We start from the raw sequence: 27,791 nt of genomic DNA, 5'->3' as shown, positions 1-27,791 counted from the left end.
ACTCCGCCCTATCCTAGACTGCAGGGTCTTGAACAAATTTCTGAGGAAAAGTTGAAGATGGCGATGTTGAAAGAAATTCTCTAGGTTCTGCAATTTCAGGACTGGTTGGTGTCGCTGGATCTTCAGGATGCTTATTTTCATGTGCCGATCCATTGGAAGCAGCGGGAACATTAATCAATTCAAGGTGCTCCCCTTTGGCTTAACCTCTGCATCCAGGGTATTCACCAAGCTAATGGCAATGGTGGCGGCACGCCTCAAGAGATCTGGTGTTCATATATTTCCATACCTGGAAGACTGGCTGGTCCAAGGCAAGTACCCGGAGCAGGTATCAACGCAGGTTCATAGTGATAATACCGAATACCAAAATCTCGAAAACCAAAATCTCGAAGACAAAAGGCCGAAAAAAAAAATATTGAATTTTTTTTTTGACGTTTTTTTTCGAAATGGGGGGGTTCCCCCCAACCCCCCTTTTTTTAGTTTTTTTTTTATTTTAACCATTTTTTTTACTTACCTGACCCCAAAAACGCATATAAATAAATTAATAAATAATTCGATATTTTTTTTTTCGAGATTTTGGTTTCGAGATTTTTGGCATTCGGTATTATGTATTCGGCCTTTTGACTGACCACCATCAACGCAGCTCGAGGAAACCTTCTGGCTGCTTCACAGGTTGGGCTTCTTACATTTCCAGAAATTCCATGGTACACCAATGGAGAAGCTCCAGTTCCTCTGAGCAGTCCAGGGCACACAGGTGGGGAAGGCTTTTAACCCCTGAAGTGTCACCATTGTCAGGAAAATGGTTGAGCTATTCTAGAGCCACGACAGTGTACCAGCAGCTTACTTCCTCCGCCTCTTCTGTCTCATGGCTTCCTGCACATTTTTTTGGTGCTAGAGGCCAGACTGCACGACAGAGAGAACATGAGGACAGGAGTACTCTTTTGGCCTCAGTGGCCCCAGGCCCAAGTGGTCACATATGCGTCCATGAAGGGTTGGGGGCTCTCACTGCAGAGATCTGCAGGTGAGTGGCTTTTGGTCACCAGTGGAATGCCAATGGCATATTAACAGGCTGGAGTTACTGGCGATCAGGTAATCCCTGATGGCCTTTGCGCGCTCCCTCAAGGGGAAACCTGTCCTTGTACTGATGGACAACGCAGTGGCCATGCACTACCTCAACAAACATTGGGGTGTTTGGTATCTGCCCATATGAAAGGAGGCCTGGCAACTGTGGTTCTGTTTGCTGGAGAACCAGATCCCTGCTTCAGCTGTAAATCTGGCAGGAATGGTGGACTGGCTGGCGGACGCTCTGAGCATGCAAAGCACCGTCTCACATGAGTGCTAAGTGTGCCATGAAGTTCTAGAGGGAATCTTCGTTCAGTGTGCTACCCCGACAGTAGATCTGTTTGCCACAAAGTCCAAAACGAAGTGCAGATCGTTTTGCCCGATTGAATTCCCAGTGAAAGGTGCAATAGTGGATGCATTATTTTTGGAGTGGATCTTCAAACTCACTATTCCTTCCCTCCGATACCGGTTATCCTGTGGGTTCTCGGGAGGTTGAGGTTCTGAACAACCATGATCTTTATTAGCCTGGATTGGGCAAGGAGAAGGTGGTACTCAGAACTTCTGTACTTAATCTGCCCACCTCTCTAGTTGGCTCGACCGCCGGACCGCCTACCCCAGTGGGAAGGTCAGGGTCTTCACCCAAACCCAAAATCTCTCGTCCTACATGCATGGCTCTAGGGAGAATGAGATATGACTGGGACCTCTCAGAAGAGGTACCCGAGTTGCTACTTCCTGCATGCATACCATCTATGAGATCTCTGTAGGTGTGCAGATGGAGAGGATTCGAGTCGTGGTTTAGGGAACGCAGGATAGACCCCCATCTCTTGCCCAATCACCTCAGCAATGGAGTTCCTTTTGTCACTGGCCTCTGCAAGCCTTCAGATTGGTACAGCTACTTGGTGGCCTTGTCTGTATTTAAGAGGTCTCCCCGTCAAGGATTCTTCTTCACACTCCTGATTATTACCCAATTACTGAAGGGCCTTGTAAACCTGCATACCGGCTTGTGGTTCCAGACTGGTGCGTAAACTTAGTTTTAACATTCTTGATGGCGGCTCTGTTTGAGCCTATGCATTCATGTCTTATCAGGTTACTCACCCTGAATACGGCTTTCCTGGTGGCAATCACGTCAGTAAGAAGTGTGAGCGAACTGCAGGCATTATCCTGCAAACCACCTTCTCTGTAAATCTTCAAGGAGAAATCTTCACTCAAGGTGTGCTCTAAATTCCTACCTGAAGTGGACTCTAAATTCCACATGTTCCAGTATTTTATCCCCCCACATCCTTCTAAAGATGATGAGAGGCAGCACAAACTGGACCCTAAGAGGGGGCTCTCAGTTTTTATGTGGATAGGACTGCGGAATTCAGACACAAACAACTTTGTGGCTTTCACTTTCAGGAAGAGGGTCTGACTGTGTCAAAACAATGTCTCGGTCGATAACTCTGCATTACAGAATTTGATCAGAGCAGGTAAAGTTCTACAGCATGGGGTCTGGTATGGATTAACGTGCTCATTAATATTCCTTGACGTCTGGCTGGGAATCCTTGTTTAAAAAAAAATGAAAATCAGTTTTGCTTTAGCCTGAATACTGCACTTCTCTATAACCAATCACTGTCCGTTGGGTCATACTGCCCCCGTCCAATTACAGTCTTCTCCATAAGCTACACCCGTGTTGGCCATCTTCAGATTTTGTACTGCATGTTTCAGTGCTTGGAGTCCTCATCTTGGTATTCGAGTTTTATGCTATTTTCGACAGTGAGGATCCATTGATGGCGAGTCATCTGCTTTCATCGCAAGTTCTTCACTTCAAGTTTCGGAAGACCCATACTTGAGCCTACTTTGCACTTTGACATTGGAGAAGAGAAGTCTCTTCAAACTCTGCGCGAAATGTGGATTGCGGAGCGTCTACGTCGAGGATCGGCACCTCGGGTGTCTTTATTGCCTGCATTCATACCACGACGAGGATTGATGCGAGATTTACCACGGATTTCCAACAAAGATTACTGTTACCGGAGGTTGCCGGTGTGGATCAAGTTGGGGAAGGCTATGAATTGGCCTCCGGGAGCAGTCATGCCTCGTCGAGGACCGGGCGGTCCCATGAGTGTGCTGCCTCTGAGAAGATGTCGAGATCCTTGGAGGATTCCTCTTCCCAGGGGATCCAAAAGAAGGCTAAAGACCATACTACTGATCCTACTTGGATCTCTGCGAGTGTGGGACCTAGTTTGGGAAGAACCCGTTCCCCCGTCTCCATCTCCGTCCACAGTGTACCTACCTGTTGTGGGGATGGCGGGGTACCGTCTGTGAGGAAGTCCCTGACCTCTTCAAAGCACAGGTCCTCCTCCAAGGACATGATGGCAAAAGAGAGGCCCAGGACCCCATCAATGACAGCGTCGTCATCCAAGGCCTTGTCTTCGTTGACGATTGCCTAGTCTTCCAAGGTGACTACTCCGTTGATGACCACAACCTCGTCGACGTTCATGACCCTGTCAATGACCTCGTCTGTGTCCACCTTATCGGCAGTCCCTTCTAATCAGTCGACGTTCATTACTTCAGCTAATGAGGATGCTGCGATGAACGTGGTTTCAACGATCACTACGACAGCGACTACTAGGGTGGCTCTGCCTCCGCGGATTCGGGCTGCTGCTACGGTCAGACCACGACTACCACAGAGGCGCCTACCAAGGCACATGTGCCCATAGCTGCATCCTTCCCAAAGGATTCGGGTAGGTTAAGGGAGCTGCTACTGCCAACTGACTTTCTGCACATGACTGGGAGGATGTGCCAAGGGGTTCTGGTGGGGTCTCTGAGGAGATCCCCCCCCTCACATTCATACAAGCTCTGCACTTGCCCGAGGACTACTACTCGAAGCACGAAGGAGACCCCAGCCCCATGTCCCAGGAGGGATCTCCAGGGGAGCCAGATCAGCGATCTGACCATCTAAGGTGTTTGTTGTAATCCATTGCCAGCTGCTTCACTTGAATCCCAGCCAGCACCTAGGGACACGTCTTTGGACATTCCTACGACTCTCCCCACCTCGGTGATGAGAGATAAAGCAGAGATTGCCGGCTGCTCCTGTGCCTGGCCCAGTCCAACGTCCTGCTAGGCCTCAGGAAAGCAGTCCGCCCAGGACATGCCCGCCTAGGCCGAGGTGTAAATCGAGCCCTGCCAGGCCCAAGGACCCTTCACGACCGAAAGAATCGGCCAATGCCACTGCAGCTGCCCCACTGGACGTTGACTCCAGTAGTGGAAGAGCCACCACGCACGACAACGGTACTGATATGGACACGACTACGACTCATACCGATGAGTATGAGGACTATGTCCTGACAAATGTGGAGCCGCTGGGTGCCGACAAGCCCGCCAGGGCCTCGTCACCAGATGAGATTGGTTCTTTCCACACCATGATTTCGAGTGCCTACGTTCTCATCAGTTTGGTACTAGAGGAGCAGAGGGGTTTCTGTTCCTGCGCTGGGAGTCCTCGTGGAAGAGTCATGTCTATCCCTCTGCTGGACGATGTCTGGGAGGAAGGTTTGGCCCTGATGACTCCAAATACTGCACCCCTCAAGAGAGACAGGCTGGAGAAGTACAGAGTCCCAGCCTCGGTTCCCAGGTGTTTGAGATCGCAGCCTTCTCCAGACTCTGTGGTGTCTGTGGCCGCCAGTAAGCGCTCGTCGAATCAGTCATTGTCGTCCATGATACGCCGGATGAGGAGTGGAAGAAGCTTGATGCGGCGGGCAAGTGCATCATTTACACTGCAGCCTCAAGGTCTCCAATGCACTGGCCATCCTACCTCGCTACGACGGGGAGCTCTGGTATAAGCTCGGGCCCATTTTAGACTTCCTGGAGGACTAGATGGCTGAGGCACTGGCCCTGTTTCAGGAAGGTGAGGTGGTCTCGGACCACAGCATCACTGTGGCGCTGGACATTGCGGATTTCGGGTTCTGCCAGATTGTTAATGGGGTGGTCCTCTGATGCCAGGGCTGACTGAAGGCCACTGACTTATGGGCAGACGTCCAATCCAGGGTAGTGTACATGCCCTTTGATGGGGACAGTCTGTTTGGCAAGGCTGTGGACGAGTCGCTCCAAACAAGTAAGAAAAATATGAAGATGGCATGCTCACTGGAGACGCTGCAGCAGAGGAGGTTGTTGTCCTTTCGGTCCTGAAGGGGGAAGTCCAGCATGTCCTCCAAGGGATATAACACCCCCTCCCGTTCCACGGCCCAGAATTCTTACAGAGGCTGTCCGCAGGCCTAGAGCAGCAGAGGACAGAATTGTTGTTGCCAACAGGCCAGGGCGCAGACGCCCAAGCAGGCCTTAACCGACCGTGGATCCGGGCTCCCACTTTCGCACCCCAGCGGATGGCTAGCTATTGAACTTTGTCATCAAGTGGAAGACCATCACCAGGGACAAATGGGTGCTGGACTTTCATCATCAGGAACACACCCTGGAATTTCAACACGGGTGGCCTTGCATTCCTCCTGTGGCGTACCAAGAACTACATGTGGCCCAACTGCTGCAATGAGGTTCAGGCCATGTTAAGAAAGGGGTTGATGGAGCCTGTCACCAGCTGCTCCGGAGTGTACTTCAGATACTTTCTAGTATAGAAAGTCAGGAGGTTGGCAGCCAATTCTAGACTTACGGTGCCTCAACAAGTATTTGAAATCCCAAAGGTTCAAGACCGTCATGTTGCAGCAAATGCTCGACCAGCTCGAGCAGGGGGATTTCCTGGCGACCTTGGACCTGGATGATGCCTATTTTCATGACCCTGTGAAATCGGCGCAGAGGGTGTTGATGAAGTGATGGTCTCCGGTGGAGGCGCATCTACGTCTCAAGGGTATCTACATCTACCCTGGACGACTGGCTCACTCGCTCCCGTTCTCATGCGTTGACGGTTCACCACACTGCAGAGACCATTTGCCTTCTGGTGGAGCTCTGATTCTCCAACTATCCGAAGTCCTGCGTGGAGCCATTGCAGAACGCTTTGTTCCAGGGTGCCCATCTCAACATGGTTACGTGCTTAGCTACACCCTCGGCGGCAAGGGTGTTGGCTATACTTGGTCAAGTACATCGCCTGTCGGCACAATCCATGAAAGTGCGAGTCATCAAGACGCTGTTGGGCATGATGTCCTTTTCCTTCCACTCGTTCCATTTTGCAGGCTTCAGATGAGACCTCTTTAAGAGTTCCCTGATGCGTGGTGGCTGCAAGTCACAGGTTCTTGGACGGACAAGATAGCCCTCAACCAGGAGTTCTGGCAAGCTCTACAGACAGGCTCTTTTTAGGATCCCAACATTATTGGGCCACAGTCCCCACAGATTCCTCCCTAGAAGGGTGGGGGTCTCACACTGCGCAGTCGCATGCCAAAGGCCTCTGGCTGCCGGAGGAAAAATACCTTTACGGCAACATCCTGGCGCTCTGGGCAGTCAATTGGACCCTCGAATCATTCTGAACTACAGGGGTAGGTGTCGTGGATCTTCACAGACCTCACCCCACCATGTTCTACATCCGGGAGCATGGCGGGATGTGCTCTCCTGTACTCTCCCTGGAAGTTCAGTCCTTGTGGCGCTGGGCATTCTTCAGGACATGTTCCTCATCCCATTTCACGTGGCAGGCACAAAGAACACCATCACAGACTTGCTCAGCAGGAAGCTGCAGTCCTGCCACGAGTGGGAGCTTCGTCAGGATCAGGTTTCGCTTCTCTTCTGCATGTAAGTCCAACCCCGGATCAAACTCTTTGTGACGGCCCACTCAAGGTGCCAGAGGTTCGCCAGCAGGTTTCCTCAGCCAAGGATCCTGGGGGACACCTTCTCGTTCTGTGCGAGAGGCTTTTCCTGTATGCCCCCTCTTTGGTCCCACTCCTGCTGCATGTGACCAACACACTCAGACAATGTCATTGCAGGATGAAACTCCTCTATCCGGCGTAGCCATGGCAGATCTGGTGCCCGGACCTGCTCTGGCTGCCAGTTGCTCTGTCCATCCAACTGCCTCCACTTCCTGATATTCTCTCCAGAGAAAACGGAAAAATACTGCACCACACCCAAGCGTCACTCAGCCTCACGGCCTGGCTCCTGCAGCCCAAGAATTTGGTCACTATTCCCTACCGCTGTAATGCAAGAAGATCCTGGCCAAGGCCAGCGCTTCCGCTACGTTGTACTACAGCCACAAGTAGAAACACTTGTCAGTGTGGTGCAGGATTCAGAAGATTACACCACTGCGAGTCACAGCACTGCAGCTCCTGCAATATCTGCTTTTTCTGGCCAGGGCTGGCCTGGCTCAAGCCTCGATAAAGTTGCATCTGGTTGCCATATCCAGGAAACACCAGGGTGCCGGGTAAGTCATCCCTGTGGTCGCACAGGCTCATCAAGGAGTTCCTCAAACGCCTCTTCAGGACTTTTCCATCAGTGAAGACTGCTGCTCCAGCTTGCGAGTTCAACAACTTCTTGACCAAGCTCATGGGAATCCCATTTGAACAAATGCATCAAGCCCCTTTGAAGTTTCTCTCATGGAAGACTGCTTTCTTTGTGGCCCTTACCTCGGCCAGGCGGGTTGGGGAGATCCAGGCCCTCTCTTGCACTTGCCATACTCGTCTTTCTACGCAACCAGGGAGTGCTGCGCACCCATCCCAACTTCATGCTGAAGGTTTCTTTAGAATTCCATCTCAAAAGCCTTTGGTCCTGCCAGTTTTTTAACCAAATCCTTCTACGCCGGCGGAAAGAACATTGCATTCGCTGGATGTTACTTGTGCCTCGAGGTTTTATGTGGCACGCACAGAGGATTTTTGGAAGACATCTCAACTCTTTGTGAATTTTGGACCCATCAATCACGGAAAGACCCTATCTAAGGCTTCCATATCCAGGTGGCTCTCTGGCTGCATCATGCACTGTCATCATCTGGCTAACCAACCTCTTCCAGACCGGCCGCGAGTCCACTCCGTCAGAGCCATCGCGGCAGCAACAATGGCATCTCTCTCTGATGTTTGCCTACTCGGCATCTGCAAGGTGTCTATGTCGAGGTCCAAGCACACCTTAATGAGATTCTGCTGCGTCGACAGGGATTCCAGGGAGTCAAGTCATTGTTTGGTAGACCAAGCAGTGCTACACAATCTGTTTGAGTCTAGTCTGTTCCAGGGGTAAATATATTGCTTCTGTTGAGCCTTGCCACCTCCCGTTGTGTACATGTCCTGCTGTGTAATCCTATTAGTGAGCATGTGAATCCATGCCAGTCCCCATGCTGGTGATGGAACAAGTCACTTACCTGTAATTGCTGTTCTCCAGGATGGGTCTGGCATGGATTCACATGCGAACCATCCCTCCTTCCCCTCTGTGGCTCTTCTTGGTTCATTCTACCACTTTAAATGCTCTACCAAATATGAAGATGGCCACCAAGGCTGGAGTTTAGGGAGACGACTGTCATTGGCTGGGGCAGTATGACCCAAACTACAGTGATTGGTTATATTGATTGATTGATTTTTTATTTCTATCGGGCTCGTACACAAGTGTTTCAGAGCGTGACAAGGCAAGGGAGGGGGACAGGGGAGAACAAAACAGCGATCTTACTAGGCCCAGTGACATTGAGAACGCGCAAGTGCATGGGAGAGGGGGAGGGGAAAAGTGCATGGAAGAAGGGAGAAGTAGAAAGTGCGAAGCAGAGGAGAAACTGATAAATAACAATGCATTAATAATAAAGGCAACAAACAGTGGTAGTGCAGCCAGCAATTTGCAAGTGCTAGGATTAAGGCAGCAGACAGGGTAGGTCTGATAAATGCAGGAAGATAAGGGGGGGGGCTGTATGGGTACAGATACAGACCCCAGTGCAAGGGGTGGCCCGTAGGCAGTGCAAGAGGATGGCAGGGTGAGCAGGTACCTGGGCCCGAAGGACAGAGGGTGGCCGGGTGCACAGTGCCAAGAGAGAACAGATCAGCAGGGGAGAGAGGGAGAGAAGGCAGAAGAAAAGAGGAAGGTCTTGAGGTGCTTCTGGAACCGGAGATGGTTCTCCTCAGGTTTTATAGTGGCAGGGAGGCTTTTCCAGAGGGAGACCCGAGCCAAAGACAGAGATCTTCCCCCGGTTCATTTCTTTGAAAAACGACTGACCCTGAGGGAGTTGGAGGTAGAGGAGCGAAGAGCTCGAGAGGGGAGGTATTTGCAGAGGGATAGCTGAACGTATTTTGGACCCAGGCCCCAGAAAGCCTTGTGGACAATGCAGAGGGTTTTGAATTTAATCCTTGCATCCGCTGGGAGCCAGTGGAGAGATTTCAGAGCTGGAGAGATACGATCCCAGGGCTTGAGGCCAAGGACAAGTCTCGCAGTCCTGTTCTGGATTAGTTGCAGAGGGCGGAGAGTAGAGGCAGGTAGATTTAGAAAGAGGCTGTTACAATAGTCCAAGCTAGAGAGAACCAGAGCTTGGGATACCATGAGCTTCTGAGGGAAGGAGAGGAAAGGCAGAGTACCTCTGAGGAGGTGTAGTCGGAAATTTGACTTTAGAGACCTCCGAGATGTGGGCGGAGAAGGAAAGGGTGGAGTTAAAGATGACCCTGAGGTTCTTAGCCTCGCAGGTGGGGGTAGGAGGAGGGCCAAGGGAGGCCAGCCAGAGAGTGAGGGGAAAGGATGGTGAAGGTGAGCCGATGAGGAGGATCTCCGTCTTGCTGGCATTCAGACAAAGATAATTGGCGGAACACCAATCTTGAATGGCAGTTAGGCAATCAGAGATGAGAGAGGGAGAGGAGGTGACAGAGGGCAGCCTGAAAATGAGTTGAGTGTCGTCAGCGTAGCACTGGAAATTTGAGAAGTTAGTGGCAATGCAGTGGGCGAGAGTTGCCAGGTATTGGTAGAGGTGATGAGCAGTTTTCAGGCTAAAGCGAAACTGCTTTCTGGCCCGAAGATGGGGAATATTCATGAGCATGAGAATTCATGCAAGACCCCATACTGGAGAACAGGAGTTACAGGTAAGTAACTTGTTTGATGTGAGTCCATGCACAATCTCATGCCAGAAAACCTCCAATGTTTTTTGGTGTGGTTGTATTTGTTTAGGGTCACATACAGTCCACCCTGCTGTTGGGAAAATATATACCACAATGTTAGTGCATCAAAAATGGTGCTGCCGATATGTCATTAAAATGATAGATTAAAAAAAAAAATTTAACCTGACAGATGTTATGACTGGGTTAACCTTAATGGCAAAAGACTATACACTTCTATCTTGTTTCTGTGACCCTTCCCTGGACTGGGCTTTTTAGGCATGTGCTTCTATCCATTAACTATGTTGGCACACGATTACTGGTTAGCAGTGTTCTCTTTCAACACGCCTAACAGCATTGCAGGTGGAGGTAAAATGTTATTTTCTCCTCTTCTTCCTTGTTTTTCTCTCCACCACTTTACTGCCTTGCCATAGATTTTAGTGACTATCGTTATTCAGTTTTTTTTTTTTTATTTCCACTTTCATATTGGCCTCCACCTGTCTTATTAGAAGCTGTTCTTTTATGTGAGCCCTAGATCCATCAGTGACTAAGCATTTGACAATGTTATGGAGTACTCGTTTGTCAGTAGATTTAGAAATGAAGTAGGAGAATTCTGTTATCGCAGTGTGATTGTTGCTGAGTTCCAAAATCAGGATTGTGTGCCAATGCCTTTTGCCTTGATGTTGCAGTGCAATTTGAAAGAGTGGTACTCCGTAATGATGCAGTTCCTAATGTGCATTGATCATCCACTGTAGAATCCCTCTGCGCGGTCATTCAGCTGCATCGTAGAATGGAAATCTTATAGAAAAACTGCCAAAGAGAAGTGGGCTTTGTTCCTTTGAGTACCATCACAGTATATGCATGCCCAACCTCATAGGAGTTGCTGATGGCTTTAACATTTATGAAGGATTGTCAGTTTATTCTGTATGGGATCCCTGTACAAGGCACTACAGTGCAATAGGTACTCCCCATGAAGAGCACCTTCTTCATGGAATTTTACCCCAACGGCATTGCTGAATAGAATCAGCTCTTCATTGTTAAAGCGTGCCTGTCACCTAAGTGACACTTATTCTATAAATAAACACTTCTTTCTAAAATATAGCCTCCTTTATGGCAAGAAAGCAACCTCACCTAAAGTTCTGACACCCTCATAAGACAGCTTTGTAGCAGTGGCTCACACAGAAACGCCACAAAGAAACGGAAGTAGAGCAAGGATACTCGTTCACCGAAGAACTGCAATCTAACTTCGACAATGAATCCCTGAAGAACAGCCACCTGTAATGGGTGAATTCACACTGCATCTGGTAATGGACAGTCCATTATTAAAAACAAAAGTACCATTTCACTTGTTTGGGTAGCGAGGGGTAACCCATGGAGGCAGTGCCATCTCTCGTAAACTGCAGTCTATAGGTATTCTATCTGAATTTCATGGAAAACACTCAAACTGCTTTGAAAGACCACATTGAAGAAAACCCATTCTCTAAGGTTCAGGATAGGTGCTTGTTCATTGAAGATTTGCTGCAGTCTAGCTTGAAAGATGCTTCTTTTAGTAGAAATGTTACTTTCTAGAAAGGATATGCTCATGCCCTGCGGGCACTGGTCCACTTTTAACTTGGTAATACACAGTGCTTAGACGTAGCAGTCGTCAGCAGAGTTCATAACTCTTTCAAACTGCCATGTCCGTGCATATTAATTTACTTCTCTCAAAATTGAAGTCCATTGCGCTTAAAGTAGACTGTTCCTAGTTGCTCCTACAGAATGTTTTGCTTGTACACACTTCAGCCTCATTCAGAGCAATTAATTACCAAATTGCACCACTTCCTGTTGGAGTTTGAGCTGGGATATATTACACATATGTTTAGTGATCTCTTGTTTGTCTCTTTACTTCCCCACTATAGAACTTCTTGCGCTGCCAGAATAACAAGGCCAACTATAACCTTGTGTGTGAGACACTTCAGTTCCTGGACTGTATATGTGGCAGCACCACTGGCGGTCTTGGACTTCTTGGTCTTTACATCAATGAGAAGAATGTGGCTCTCATCAATCAGACATTGGAAAGCTTGACTGAATACTGCCAAGGACCATGCCATGAGAACCAGGTAGGGTAGTGCCCACGGATGAACTACAATATGTACTAGATGGAACATGCCACAACCTTCAGGTAAGGAGTGCTCACAGAGTGTTTTAAAGGAGAAGTGGTTGCCTGAATAGTCAACCACTCCTCTTCCCGTAAATGCCTCTCCACACTACTACGAAGTGCCTTGCCAGGATTACCAGGTGAAGGGCGTCCCTGCGCTCTCGTGAGGACACCTGCAAAGCCGCACCATCATTTCGCAATCTGCCCCATGGCTTGAATCCAGGGACAAGGCGTGCCTCTACATCCGTTCACTTGCGTGCTGCGAATTATATAACCAGCATTTTCTTTGAAAAGACAGTTGATGCATCCACCCATATGGGAGGTGTCTCTCCAGTTTCTTCCTGCATCTTTGGTCTAGTTCACTCTGGCCTTTCTATGGAAATGTGAGTCCTTATGTAATCTTCAAGGCTCACATGACCGTGTGTCAGTGTACAGGCATCCAAGCTGGCTTTGGTGTTGCAATTTTTCTACAGTGAAAACATATACTGTGTGATGTAACAATCTGATGCATGAGGCAAATGGTATAAGGGCTGTGTTGGGCACCCATATTGTAAATGAGACTGTTATGTTTATTCTCCCAGTGATGAGAGTTGACACTCCCTTAAAAATTAAACTGCTAAAAATTGAAATCCATTGTTTTTACTTTAATGTTTGAAGTGACATTCCATTAAAAAGTTTGGCAGTTGACCCTCTATTAAAGTGATTGCTGCCAATTGGACTGTGAGACTACATTGGGGTGAATATAATATTTATACATTACAAAGGTATGTAAAAAGTATCATCTGAGACCCAGTGGAAATGTTTGTGATAGGGATAGTGTATCGAATAACAGATTCTGCTAGTTTATATTTTCTAAAACTTTGAAATTTGTCTTTTGGATATTGTACCACTCACAACTCCCCACCTAGCCTACCAAGATGGTAGGATTAAAAGATGCCTTGGTATATGCTTAGTATCACCTCACCTTTTAATTTTTCACCTATGATGACTGGCTAAAGTATACATTACTCATCTTCTATAATCCCTTTTTGAAGCTGTAGGGTCCATAATGCTTTCCAATAACCAAAAGAAAGTGCTGCTGTGTGGCTGAAATCTGCATCATTGTGGATTGGTGCCTTTATGTTCGATTGGTGAGTTCACCCATACATCAATTTGGAGCCTCAAGGGTCTCCGGTGAACATCGCGTATGAACCAAACCCTCTCGCTTCCCGAAAACAAAGAGTCTGAAAAAAGTTAAAATGCACACAGAGGACGGGGAACCGCACATTGGAAGGTGGGGTTGGTGATGGGGGTCAGTTGGCGAGAGGCCGTGGAATAGTGCCAGGCATCCCTCTCCTTCCTCCCACAGGATTTAGGTTTAGAAGTCAGCAGGGGCAATTGAGAAGGTTGGGTGTGGAATCAGGAGTTCTGAAGGTGCTCCGCCCTTCACGCCCGCATCCCTCCCTCCCCCAAATTAGTCATAGTAATTGAGAAGGGCACTAATATGAGGAAGATCCATCTTCCTCCGTTCCTTTGCTATGTAATCCTACATAGAAACCTGCTTTTTTCACAGGAATAGCCCCTCAATGTTTTCAACCTTTTCCTTGGAAAATGTCTCAAAAATCATGATTTAAAAGCGGTCTGGTATGCTCCATGCTAATGACTGATGCACACCTCAAGTCTTTTCTGCTTGAGAAAATGAGGAGAGTGAATCCTGTCAGTCATTGTTCTCGGAGGTGGTAATGGAGTGTATGGGCAGACCTTTGTTTAGACGGTCCGATGGCACAGTGAGTAGAGCGCTCGCTTTGACATGTGTGCAGAGCCTGCTGACACAGGTTTGAATCCCGGCAGGGCCAAACTCACCTTTCATCCTTCCGAAGTCGATAAATGAGCACCACACACCGTGGGTAATAATTAGCAGCGCTCAGATACCTGCGGGTTCGTAGTGCTATATAAATTCAAAATTATTATTTGTTGGCTTCAATTGAAGTGCACCCTTTGGAGAAAATGTATCTAGAGACCACAAAGGAATCAGTCAAATATCATGACAAAGAAGAAAGGGGATCACAGCTTGTGTTCTGAGAAGTCTTCTTCCTGGACCCAGGCCCATGCTAGAATGGAGGTCTTGGTACCTCTTTTGATGATTCTCTCACTCATTGTTCAAGTAAATGACAATCAGTCTTTATTCCCTACATCCTCCACATGAGAGGATTGGGAAGCTCATAGCACAACAAATCCTGCTCCTTCATTATTAATGTCCCAGGCTAGGTGCTGGAAGACCCAGGGTCATTGGCATCTTCACCCCTGCTGCTGAATTCAGCCACCTTGTGCTAGCTTCAACAGCAGCCAGATCTGTGGCACAGCAAAGATATTGATCTTTGGTACTGGTGCAATTTTGTAAAAATATGTATTGTTGCAGTGCCTGCCAAAAACCATGGCGTAATTAACTAGGTCAGCCATATTGCGTGCGTACAGTTTTGGAGACTTGGAGATTTTCTTTTTTATTCTGATGTGGACGGTGACTGCATGCCTATCTTCAATTAAATGGATACTACCCAAAGGGAATCAGAGCTCCCCAAGGAGTTCCTCCTGGAGGATCAGTCAGCATAATTTCCACTTCAATTATAGAGGTCTAGCTAGAGTCAAGCATCCTAGACACCTCTCCTGATCTGTTGATTGTCATGGCCACAGAACATGCTCCAGAACCTTACTTTGGCTCTTTTAGCAATGTTACATTAAAGGCAGTGAAAAACTTTAGTCTGGTAGCAGCCTCTGAGATTTACTTATACGATCGATATATTGATACCAAAGTTGCCCTAACTACCTTTCAGGTGAACTTTCACTGGCAAATTGAATCCTGTGTATAGAAGGCCGCCTTTTTACAACTTGTGTGGACAAGGACCTTAAACAGGGCTGCCTCCTCTGACCCTTCGCTTTAGAGTGCTCACCCCAAAAGCTTGGTGGTCCATGCTGCAAATGCAGGATCTCTGCCTACTGCTTCCCATACAAGCCTCCAGATACAGAGACAGTTAAAATGGATGTGTGGGCCCGAAAGATATTTGCCTCAGGACACCTGGCTTTGCAACTTTGAAGGCCTTGTGTATCTTATACCTACACTTGCATCTGCTTTAGGAGGCAACTGAGATGCTGTTTAATCACCTTCCACCTGTGGAGGCTTAATTTCCTCAAATGGTGCAAGATTGGAAGTAGGTTGTGATGCACCTGCTGTAAATTTATCTTGCTAAAACAGAATGCATAAGTGTACTGTGGTCACCAGAGCAGTGTTGCTGTGACACACAAGATAGTGAGTTTTTCATTGGATTGCCAGGCCAAATTGCTGGATGTGCTGGTCAACTTTTCTGACCTTTTTGGAACTAAAGCTGATGAAAAACATAAGGCTTCCTGTCAAAAGGCAAAATCATTTGGGCATTCAACTTCATCATACCTTCCCGATCCTCCAGGCGAGGGGTACAGGTTGTACTGTTTTATACCGAAAGGGTGTGATTTTCTCCCCGCAGTAGCCCGTGTAGTATGTAAAACACACTTTAAATGGATTGCCATGCCCCACGGTGTTTTTATTGTAATACATCATCCCCTCAGCATCATTGTTACTCAACATCTCCTCTACAATCTCATGCCTTGACTGAACCACTCCTCGACTCCAGACGGGACTTTGGCGATAGTACTTTAGGCATACACTATGCCCCTGGTTTCCAGCCCTAATCCGTGCAAGGGTGTCCTCTTCCCTTCCCCAGAGCATGGACAATTCCTAGGAGAACCACCACCCTCTCCCACCAGTCCACCTGGATAGGGAGAGGCACTGCCAAATAAAAATGCGGTTAAGAAGCGAAGAGCTACACCATGAGTTGTTAGATTATCAATTGACAGACACCAGAGTGCATTTTCTAGAGATACCAAAGGGGGCCCCTCTTTATTTATAAAAACACTTAAACCCTAAATACCTTTCCACATTTCCTACCCTAGGATTCCCCTGGCCTGAACACCGAATAAATGGGGATCTGATAAGTCAGCTCACCCTTGCTTGAAGGCGTCTGTGTAACCCTTAGGGTAGGTCGAACGCAACCTATCCCTTACCTAAACTCTGGTACCACCCACATGGAGTGTGAGGCCAGAGTATGGCCTGAGTGGGTTGTCCCAACTCGCTCGGCGCCACTTACTCCCACTACCTCACACCAGGGCACCTCCTCTCTACCCCCCCATTTCCTATAATAACAAATGGGCTACACCTACTTAACTTCTTACGTAACAACTGAACATATTGTTTAAAGTAATGGGTCCTCTGTGTGAACTAAGCACTGTGCCCCTTTAAAGTTTCTGTCGTGGAAAACCACCTTCCTGGTGGCGATCACCTCGGCCATGTGAGTCAGGGAGATACAGGCCATCTCCTGTAAGCCTCTGTATTTGTCCTTGCATGCCGCTGTCAACACTGTCAATTTCACCTCCCGATTCAGGCCCCTCACTCCCTTTGTCACCTGAGGAGAAGTCTTCCGTTGTCTTCTTTTTTCTTCCCCTGTACAAGGATTTCTTTTTATGTAGATAGGATCTGTCGCGAAACGACGCCACAATGGTTGTCGGGTAAACCTGGAAACCAGTGGCCCTGGATCCGCAGCAGCCAGTGGGGAAAAAGCCTAATAGGCAAAAAAAACAAGTGTCCTTTGAGCGGAAATTTGACTTTATCCGTTCTCCAACTCTGAGATGGTATATGCACTCCAGCAGTTCCAATAGAATCATCCGGCGTAAGTAAGTCCACAGAAGAAAGAGGTAGGATATCGTTTTTGAGATGAATACCCGGGTGAAGCTCTGGCAAGCCAGAGAGAGACGGGATGCGGAACGCCAGAGAAGCGCACCAAGGTAAGAGGGGCTCCGAAGGGCCAGGAAGTACAGAAAGGGGTGAAAGGGAAAAAAAGGGACTGCAGCGCCCGTAAGCGCAGAGACAGAAAGCAAAGCGGAAACAGAGGAGCACTAGCTAGAAAGATGTGCCAGGGGGCACAAGCCAGGAAAGGAGGGCTCAACAGAGCCAAGCGAAATCACACAATGGCCCACAACACAAGTGGGAAAAGAGCACAGCTGCAACGCGCTGGGCAGAGAGGAACTAAAAGTACCCGGTGGCGGCCATGATGAAAATAGACTAGACCGCAGCCAGACGTTAGTAAGAGTAACGTGATGGAACAATACCATGGCGGCTGCGTCTCCATTGATCCCATATGCGAAAATAGAAGGGACACGTAACAGTATACCCCTCTCCACCTTGGGAGAACCCAGGCTTGCCTGGGTGAACACCATAAAACTTTCTCACCAGTCTCGGGGCTCGGACATGAGTGCTAGGTTCCCATGAATCTTCAGAAGACGGGTACCCCTTCCAGGAAATCAAAAACTCAAGCCTTCCTTTACGGTAATGTGAATCCCTTATACCAGACACCTCATACTCCTCATCCTCTTGGGTCCTTTTCCCTTTTTGTCATCGGATGGGTGCTGTAGTAATAACCTTCTAAAGCTGGGTGCAACAGTGACAAGTGAAATACAGGATGGACACGGCCCAAGCTTTTAGGCAACTAAAGGCAGAAGGCCACTGGATTAATCCGAGACACCACAGTGTAAGGACTCACAAACCGGAGAGACAATTTGGAAGGATGGATCTATCTGGGCAAATATTTAGTGGATAGCCAAACACGGGAACCCACCTCAATAGAAGGTAGGTCGGTGCGTTTTAAGTCAGCCAGTCTTTTGTAACAGCGTCGGGCTTCCGTAAGGGCCAGTTTGGCCGTTTTATCTGCCTTGGATATCTGTTGCAATCTGTCATCAATAGAGGGGCACACCGTGTTAGAAGCCATTACTGGCAAGATACCCTTTGGATGTTGACCAGAGGTACAAAAGAAGGGACTGAGTCCAGTAGCAGAATGCTTGGAGTTGTTATACGCAAATTCTGCAGTAGACATCAACTCATACCAATTAACTTGTGTGCTATTGACATAGCACCAGAGGTATTGTTCTAATGTACCATTGAGCCTCTCAGCCTGTCCACTGGTTTGAGGGTGGAATCCTGAAGCAAAATGCCCTTTCGATTCCCAATTTCCGACATAATGCCTTCCAGAATTATGAGGTGAATTGACTCCCTCCATCCGAAAGGATTTTATAAGGTAAGCCATGAAGACGGAATATGCCTCGAATAAACACTTCTGCCATTTCTGATGCAGATGGTAATCCTGGGAACGGGGAAAAATAGGCTAGTTTGGTAAGAGAGTCCACTGTAACCATGATACAAGTATGACCTTGCAAAGCAGGTAGTTCCACTATAAAATCCGTAGAGATTTGATCCCGAGGGCTCTCAGGTAAGGGGATCTGTTCCAGAAGCCTGCTTGGTTTTTGGAAACATTGTTTGCTTCTAGCACAGTGAGTACAGTTTTAGACATACTTTTATGTCTGAGGACATGTCTGGCCAAAAAAAAAGACCTTCTGATGGGTTCTTCCTTCCTCGATGCCTCGCAGTGCAATGGTTGTGGCACCAAGACATTACCTTGAGACGTAAGTCAGGCTGAGGTAGGTACAATCTTTTGTTGACAAAACAGAGACCTTCCTTATTTTCTACCTTGGTGCGTGGAGAAGAGAAATCCGGAAGTGGAGAATGAGTGGTGGCGGCCTTGACTTGACTAATAAATGAAGCAATCGAGACAATACAATAAACACTCTATCTGGGAAGAGTTTTTCCAAAAGGTCTGTCGAAGGATGTTCTGATGCACATCGGCCGAAGAGCGCATCCGCCACTACATTCTGACTGCCAGGTGTTAGGGAGAATTCTAATTTATGGCTAATTTCACTTACCTAGTGAGTCCCTCAGTAGCTTTGCTGGATTTCTAGTGTATATTGTTTCTACGTGGTAAGAGTGCAAACCTTTTTCCCACTCTTACATGCGTTTTGCCATGTGTAATTCTACTTTTTGTGTGATCTTGGGCTCTGGAGCCACACCACTCCATGAGCCCAACTTTTTGTGTTATACAGCACCTTCAGTGCAGTAACACAAGGTTGTCTCTGAGACTTCCCACTGACTCCATTTTCTCTGGGGCTGACTTCTGTCCCCTAGAAACAGGTAAAGTTGCCATTTACTTTATGTAGTCATTTAACCTACAGACCTAGTACACCCCATCTTACATGGAGTATTGGAAAGGGTTAATTCTGATCCTTTTTTGTCTGTACCTCCTGGAGCCTTGTTTTGCTCCCATAACACTAAGACTTGGCTGGTGGCAGTGGTATCTACCCTAGCTTTTCTACCGCGATTATAGTATATAAACGTGGTACTGTTTTAGGCTATTGTGTTAGCCTCAAACATAAACCCGCTTGACCAAATATATCTTATTTCGGCTCCGGTCGAGTTTAATCTCCAGTTCTTTGTGTTAACATCTTTGTTGTGTTTTACTTTGCGCGGCAAATCAGGTTTGCCGCCTTTGTTCGCCGTCCTTTGGCAAGCTTCTGTGAAGAAGCCCTCCTTTGGCGTCTGGGTGTCTAGGTGGGCTGAATGTGAGGGTGGTGTTTAGTCACCCCCTGCACAGGGTCTCCTTGGAGACCCAATTCGCACTTTGTGTCCATTGGCTGAGGTGGTTGTCCGGGCTGGACAACCCCCCTGCTGCGTGATTGACTGCCAGGCTGTGTGAATGGGGGATTTTGGCATAAAAGGCAGGACTCTTGGGCTGGAAGTCAGAGTCGCCACTGGAACTACAAAAACAGATGAGAAGCGGAGAAGAAGATGGGTGCTGCAACTCCCGAGTCCTGGTGAAGCCCTTCTGCAGTCCTGAGCTATCTACCCTTCAACGACAGAGAAGATCCAGTCCAGAGTCTTCTTCCGTTGAGCCTGCTGGGATCAAACGGCTCAGTTTCTACAGCCAGAGAATCCTCTTCTGGATCGAAATTGCTGCACAAAGCTGTAGTGGTCCGTTTAGCCATCAGAAGAGTCCTCTTCTGTTTTAAAGGAGCACACCTTTTATTCACCGTTGCTTTGCTGCTGCTGGACTCATCCCTGGGTAGTGCAGATCGCTCCAGACGTCCTTCTTGTCCCCACGACTGAAGCTTCAGGAACCGTGAGTCTGCAGGAACCATCAGGAACAACTGCCGTGGCACCAGCTTTCTTCATTCGAATAAGGTACTGTGTCTATTTGGTCATTCTCTCTGTCCGACCTTGAGGAATTAGGGTGAACCCCTTTCCTTGCCGAAGGCTTGTCCTTTCTTCCTTCCCTCTTCTAACTTTTGCCTCCCTTTGACAATATCAAGTACTCCTGGCAACGTTAATCTCGAACTGTTCTTATCGTGTGATCCTCGACAAGAGCCCTGCTCCATTTGACACTGACGCAGGCCTATGGACTTTATCTGCCTCTTAGAACACGTCCTCTGATTCAAATGCCTCGACAAAAGTATTGCCTATGATTTTTGTCCCCTATTCTTTGGTTTTTATTCAATGTGCTTAATGTGTTTTGACTACGGTTACAATTCCTCCCGCGGGTACGCTTTTCTTTCGTAAGACTGAACTGTCAAAAAGTGAGCGCTCCTTAAACCCCGGTAACGTCTTTTGTTTCACAACACCGGTCTGTCAAATCCCAATGTACTTACCTTGAATTGACCTAAACCAAAGGAATTGCTTATGTGTGGTATATTTAGAGTGTGGTTTTGTTTAATAGAAGTGTTTTATGAACAGATGGTTTAAAAATAAATGTACTTCTATTTTTTAACCAGAAACCTTGAGTCAGTGTTTGAGTCACAGTAATTGTAGCCCTTTGTGTAATCCCTATTACTGCTCATTTGCTCTTGAGAAGTCTGGCTGCGCCGCTACTGCTACCATTATAACTGTGTAGTACAGGCTTGTACATAAAGGTGAAATTGTACTACCACGTGTAGACTTAATTGTCTGTAGTGTTCCCTAAGGGTACTGCAGAGGATTCTGTCTAACACCAGGGAAGTAAGTAATCTCGAAATCCTACTGAGCGAAGAAGTGTGCCCACCTAGCTTGCCGGGAATGAACACACTCCATATTCTTTAATGTTTTGAGATTTTTGTGATCTGTCCTGGTGGTAAAGGGACACAGACTACCCTGTTAGAGATGCCTCCAGTCTTCACAAGCTAGTTTAATAGCAGGGAGTTCTCTCTCAATAACCGAATAGTTCCTCTGACTGGTAGTGAGTGTTTTAGAGAGATAGGCTATGGGATGTTCAACACCCTCATGTTCTTGAAGGACTGCTCCCACTGCATTGGCAGACGCATCGGCTTCCACAATAAACTTATTAGACTGATCGAGCTGACGCAGAATAGGGGCTGAGCTGAACCTTTCCTTAAGGTCTTGAAATGCAGCTTCGGCCTCCAGTGACCAAGTAAATGGTTTATTGCCTTTCTTGAGTAGAGTCGTGATGGGAAATACCGTGGCCGGAAATTTGTTGATGAACTTACGGTAGAAGTTGGCAAATCCCAAAAATCTCTGAACATCCTTTACTGAGGAAGGGGACGGCCAATCCAAAATAGCAGAGACTTTCTTCGGATCCATCTTAATCCCTTCTCGGGAGAGGATGAATCCCAGATAGGGGACAGTGGATACCTGAAATAAACATTTACTGGATTTTACCAATAAGTTGTTTTCTTGAAGTCGGTTAAGAACCTCATGCAAGTGTGTAGAATGTTCTTGTATAGACTTGGAATAGGCCAGGATGTCGTCCAGATAAATGATTACAGTGCAGAACAATTGATCTGAAAAGGTGCGATCCATAAATCGTTGACACTGCAGGGGCATTGACCAAACCAAAGGGCATCACCCTGTATTCATAATGTCCATATGGTGTCCTAAAGGCGTTCTTCCACTCGTCTCCAGCACGGATGCGCAGGAGATGGTTAGCATTCCGAAGATCTAGCTTGTTGAAAATCACGGCTCCTTGTACCGCCTCTATAATGGCCGAAATGAGAGGCATCGGATACCTGTCCCGAATGGTCACTTGGTTAATCCCGCGATAATCGATGGAGGGTCGGAGTTCTGTAGAATCCCTTTTTGTGATAAAGAACAGAGAAGCTCCCGCCAGTGATTTTGAGGGTTGAATCAAGCTGTTCTTGAGATTGGCATCAAGATACTCGCGGGGTGTCTCTTTCTCCCTTAGAGACAAGGAAAACATTCTGCCATACGGCACAAATGCTTCAGGGACCAGGACAATGGAGCAGTCCTCAGGTCGATGAGGAGGTAAGTCATGATCTTCTTTTTCCAAGAATACTCTTTCGCACTCCTGGAATTCGGGTGGTATCAAATGGATCGTGCAAGGCTGGGTTTCCACTGCTTCCAAGGTGGCCGGCTGGTACCGCTGAGAGGTCAAGCAGGACCGATTGCAGTAAGAAGAAAGGAAGCTGAGTGTGTTTCTGGACCAGTCTAGTTGGATTATGTCGGCGAAGCCAAGCGATACCCAATATGATGGGGAAATGGGCAGCCCGAATGATATCAAAGGAAAGCTCCTCCTTATGGTGTTGGATGGTAACTAGAATACTCTCTGTAGAATCAGTAATGGGCCCGGAGCATAAAAGAGTGCCATCAACTCCTTCTACGTTGAGATCTTCTTTGTTCTGCACCCGGCGAACTCCCAACTTGTTGGCCCATAGGGTGTACATGAAGTTCCCTGCCGCCCCAAATCTATAAGAGCTAAAGTTTCCACTGACTGTTCCCTCTAGGACAAATCGAATGATACCACCATGAAGCGTGCATCTTCAGTCTGGCGGCTTGGGGCTATAAAAAGCGTGACATAGGGACTTCCATTAACCTATCGAACCGTGGTCCCTCCTAGGTTCGAGGCTGTCAGTTTCCTGAACGCCTAGGTGGAACCTCTGGGCAATTACGTAACAAATGAGAAGCGGATCCACAGTACATGCAGAGACCGGTATCTCTGTCGTTTTCTCTCCTCGGGAGTGAGTGGAGTTCTCATTGTTCCGATCTGCATGGGCTCTCCTTATTAGAGACACCCGATGTAAGTGGGTGAGCTTGCGTGGGAATAGAAAACCCAAATGCTCCTCTTCCTTTCTTCTTCTCCTGTCTGCGTTCATTTATGCGATGCTCGATCTGCAGCTTCACAGACAGAAGCTCCGAGTATGAAGATGGACGGGGAACTCTTGCTAATTCATCCTTTAATTCCTCCTTCAGTCCACAGCGGAAAATGGTGAATTGAGCTTGTTCTAGCCATCCTGACTCAGTTACCAGCCGTTTGAACCTCGTGATATAGTACAAGAGGTCCATCTGGCCTTGGTGAACCTCAAGTAGCTCTTCTCAAGCTATAAACGTGATTTGTGGTCTTTCAAAGGTCTGTTTTAATCTAGCGAGGAAGGCCCCCCAATCCTGTAAAACGGGGTCATCCGTTGTGACTAAGGGGTTGGCTCAGGCCAATGCATTGCCGGTCATATTGGAGATTACAAAGCAGACCTTACTTAAGTCAGTAGCGAAGGTTGTCGGACGAAAGGCGAAGTGCACATTGCATGCCTCAATAAACTCTTTGAGATGCTTTGATGTACCATCAAATTTCCCAGAGGACAGAGCCATGGGAGGGAGGTCGGAGCTAGTTAGTCCCGTTAGCCACCAACTGACGCAGTACCATATTTTCTACCTTGAGATTCTGTACTTCTTGGTTGAGATTTCTTATTTCTTGGTGAAGAGACTGGACTGCCGCAACTAGTTATTGGACCTGCTCGGCAGTAGCCATCTCAGGAGGGGTTAGGCGTTGCAAACTGTCAACATTGTCAATTTCACCTGCCGATTAAAGCCCCTCACTCCCTTCCTCACCTGAGGAGAAGTCTTCCATTGTCTTCTTTTTTCTTCCCCCTGTATAAGGATATCTTTTTATGTAGTTAGGGTCTGCCGCGAAACGACGCCACAATGGTTGTCGGGTAAACCCAGAAACCAGTGGCCCCGGATCCGCACCAGCCAGTGGGGGAAAAGACTAATAGGCAAAAAAAAACAAGTGTTCCTTTGAGCAGAGATTTGACTTGATCCGTTCTCCGACTCTGAGATGGTATATGCACTCCAGCAGTTCCAATAGAAGCATCCGGAGTAAGTAAGTCCACAGAAGAAAGAGGAGGATATCGTTATTGAGATGAGTACCCGGGAGAAGCTTCGGGAAGCCAGAGAGAGAGACGGGAAACTGAATGCCCGAGATGCGAACCGAGGTCAGATGGGCTCCAAAGGGCCAGGAAGAACAGAAGGGGGGGGAGGACTGTGGCGCCCGTAAGCGTAGAGAGAGAAAGTAAAGCGGAAACAGAGGAGCGGTAGCTAGAAACAGGTGCCAGGGGGCACAAGCCAGGAAAGGAGGGCTCAAGAGAGCCAAGCGAAATCACACAATCCACCAAAACACAACCGGGAAAAGCGCACAGTCACAATACGGCTGCCGCCAGGCAGAGAGGAACTAAAAGTACCCGGCGGCGGCCATGATGAAAATAGACTAGACCACAGCCAGACGTTAGTAAGAGTAATGTGATGGAACAATACCACGGCGGCTGCATCTCCATTGATCCCATATGCGAAAATAGAAGGGACGCGTGACCACTAAAGTGGTTCTGGGAACTCATCCTTTCTTCCTTCATGCCTATGGTTCTGTCTCTGACTTTCATCTCAACAAGCTTTTGGTTCTGCCAGTTTTCTTCATGAATCGTTCTTTGCCTGCCATTGCATTATCTGGATGTGCGCATGCCCTGAAGTTTTATGTGACACCCACGAAGGAGTTTCAAAAGATTTCTCAGCTTTCCATCAATTTTGGACCCGCATGACATGGGAACGCCCTGTCTAAGGCTTCCATCTCCAGGTGGCTCTCTGGCGGTATCATGCATTGCCATCCTCTGTGTAAAGACTGGGAAAGGGTGTCTGTGCCTCTACCCCAACTGTATAGGGAGCAGAAACACAGAGTATCCCAGCCAAGGCTCTGAATTGTTATGTTGGATGAGCAGCCAGGCTGAGACTCTCAGGCGACGATGCAGCTGTTTCTTAAGTGCAGTGAATCTCCAATCCCCCACAGAGGAATGTCAACACACTTTATGTGCTACCTCAGATTTTTTATATAGAATAAGGTTCAGATTAACATATACATCAATAAATAACTCACTTTGTACTCGGGTAACACTATCCTAACACTATACTAGCAATGTTAAATATATACACATCTATGTTGTACCACAATTCACTTTAGATTCAATTTAGAATGCATCAACTGCTGACAGTTATTAAAAAGCATAGGAATCATAAAGCATTGGATAATTGCATAGACATTACTCTAGAAAGGCAGGTTAAATTAGGAGCATTTGAAGAATGCTTTCTTTAAAATAGACTGTGTGAGGACCCCCCACCTGGGCAACCTGGAAGGGAAAAGATAAGGTGTACTTTATCTTGTATATTACAGCCCAGGCACATCAGAAACAAAAGGTGTTGGGTGTGAATTGTGGGGTTTTGGGTGAAAGGTAGGGGGTCTGACTAAAATAACAATGGGCCATTAAGAACTCTGCCATTAGAGGGTCTTCCTCATGGGAAAGGGGGGAACACTGACTCCTCCAATGAAATCATAACATCTCCCCAGTAGTAGTCTCCTCCCATGTGATCCTCCCACCGCCAGGAATATGTGATGACTCAATTGGATTCCTCACAGTGTACCCACATAAAGCAGCCTATGAGAAGGCTCCAGGCTGTCTGGCATTCCACCTAACAACTATTCAGGGAAAAGTAACCAGAGCCAGGGCTTCTTAGGACTTTGAGAAACAAGGGAGTAAAGCAAAGGAAACCAATAGGCCTCCAGTGGCCATCTTGCCTAGGTTTAGGAATTCATTGATGTCAATTGCAGGGCCTGGGTATCCCAGAAATGGGCGATACCTAGAGCCACTGTCACATCAACATATAGCTGCCACCAGCTCATAACCTGCTCTGTGGGAAACACACGTCCCCAAAAACATACACTAGGGGTACAGGGTTGTACCCTTACCCATGGGTGCCCTATGGGTATCCCATGGGTAATGTTCACCAAGTACAAAATGAAGTGCTGCACTGCCAGAGGCCCAGACTGGACTCCTGTGCAGACAATAAGCAGAACACACAGTTTAAGGAGGTAGAGGGCAAGGAGGCACTGTTCCTCCCATGCATTTTCAGCAACAGACCTCTTCCAGGCCAGCCGAGAGTCCGCTCCACTAGAGCCATTGCAGCGATGGCAGTGTTTCTCTCTGGTGTTCCCCTTCTTGACATCGGCCGGGCTGCCACGTGGAGGTCGACCCACGCCTTCACGAGATTCTACTGCGTCGACAGGTATTCCAGGGAGGAGTCCCGGGTCGGCCAAACGGAGCTATGCAAACGATTTTTCTGAGGTGAGTCTGTTCAGGGGTAAGTGTTTTGCTCCTGGTGAGCCTTGCCACCTCCCATGGTTGTGTATATGTACTGCTATGTAATCTCATTGATGAGCATGTGATTCCATGCCAGACCCCATGCTGGAGAAGGAACAAGTCACTTACCTGTAATTCCAGTTATCCAGCATAGGTCTGGCATGGATTCACATGCTAACCATCCCGCCGCCTTCTTGTTTCGTACTGCCACTATACGTGCTCTACCACATCTGAAGATGGCCTCCAGGGGTGGAGCTTAAGGAATTGACTGTCATCGGATGGGGCAGTATGGCCCAAAGAACAGTGATTATTTTAGAGGAGAAATTGAGTTTTCAGGCTGAAGCGAAGGTGCTTTTCTTTTTTGCAGAGGATTCCCAGCCGGGTGATGGGGAATATTCATGAGTATGGGAACCCATGCCAAACCCGTGCTGGAGAACAAGAAATACAGGTAATTAACCTGTTCCATTCCTAGTCTTCCTGGTGGCCAGGCGGGTCAGTGAACTTCAAGCGCTCTTGTGCAAGTCATTATTTCTAAAAAATCTTTAAAGTGGTGTCTTTGACCGACCTAATTTTGTGCCGAAGGTGGCATCAGAGTTTCCCATTTAACAAAGTGTGGAGCTCCCGGTTTTCTTTCCGCCAGGAGATGCTCCATAGGCTTGATCCCAAGAGGGCTATGAGTTTCTATTTGGAAATACTGAATAACCTACCCGTGATACTATTGGCTGTTTCTTGACTTTTCTCGTTCTTGACTTTGACAAGCGGTTATAAGGCCTTGCTACATGCTATTTCCAAACATTACAGTTTAGATTGGGCTTAGTGCAGGGGTGCCTTTTTTTGTAGGGTGGTGCTGCAGAGATTCTTGATGTAGCTTCCATTCCCAAATCCTGCTATGGGCACTGCTTTGGGATTCTATAAAGAGGAGGAATCTGTGGGAGAATACAATCCATTGAAGGAGAAATTACTATAGCAATAGGAGGAGGAGGGGGGCACTACCGGTCTGTTAATGCCTCTGGGGCGTTAGTTACAAGCCTGAGCAAACCCAGCGCTGTAACAAAGTCCCAGGGACATTACCAGACTGGTAATGTTCCCCCTTCTCGAAGGGTTTTATTGCTATTAGTACCCTGGCATGTCATACTAGGGTACTAATAGCATATTTTCTCTAGTTGCAACCGTTTCTCAACTCTAGATAAAGCAAAGAAAATGGCCCCCAGATATTGTGGAGAAGGGACTTATACGTCCCTTCTCCCTTTCCATGGCAGCCTGACGAGAGTGAAGGAACGCCACAGGTTATAGAGCGC

At 47.7% G+C, this 27,791-nt stretch overlaps 1 protein-coding gene across 7 annotated transcripts in view; it reads left to right on the top strand.

Annotated features, from left to right (window-relative positions):
- The window catches only part of ITPR1 (inositol 1,4,5-trisphosphate receptor type 1), a 3,145,915-nt gene that overhangs the window by 2,097,588 nt on the left and 1,020,536 nt on the right, over positions 1 to 27,791 (top strand). For all 7 annotated transcript variants that reach the window (XM_069643506.1, XM_069643503.1, XM_069643505.1 and 4 more), the window contains one exon: positions 11,906 to 12,106. In XM_069643506.1, the coding sequence (XP_069499607.1) occupies positions 11,906 to 12,106 (201 nt within the window). The remainder of the gene's footprint in view (positions 1 to 11,905; positions 12,107 to 27,791) is intronic.

This window comes from Ambystoma mexicanum, chromosome 2p (genome assembly GCF_040938575.1).
Source record: "Ambystoma mexicanum isolate Mex_15411 chromosome 2p, UKY_AmexF1_1, whole genome shotgun sequence".
NCBI classification, from domain to species: Eukaryota; Metazoa; Chordata; class Amphibia; order Caudata; family Ambystomatidae; genus Ambystoma; species Ambystoma mexicanum.
This window is presented reverse-complemented; position numbering and strand designations above follow the sequence as displayed.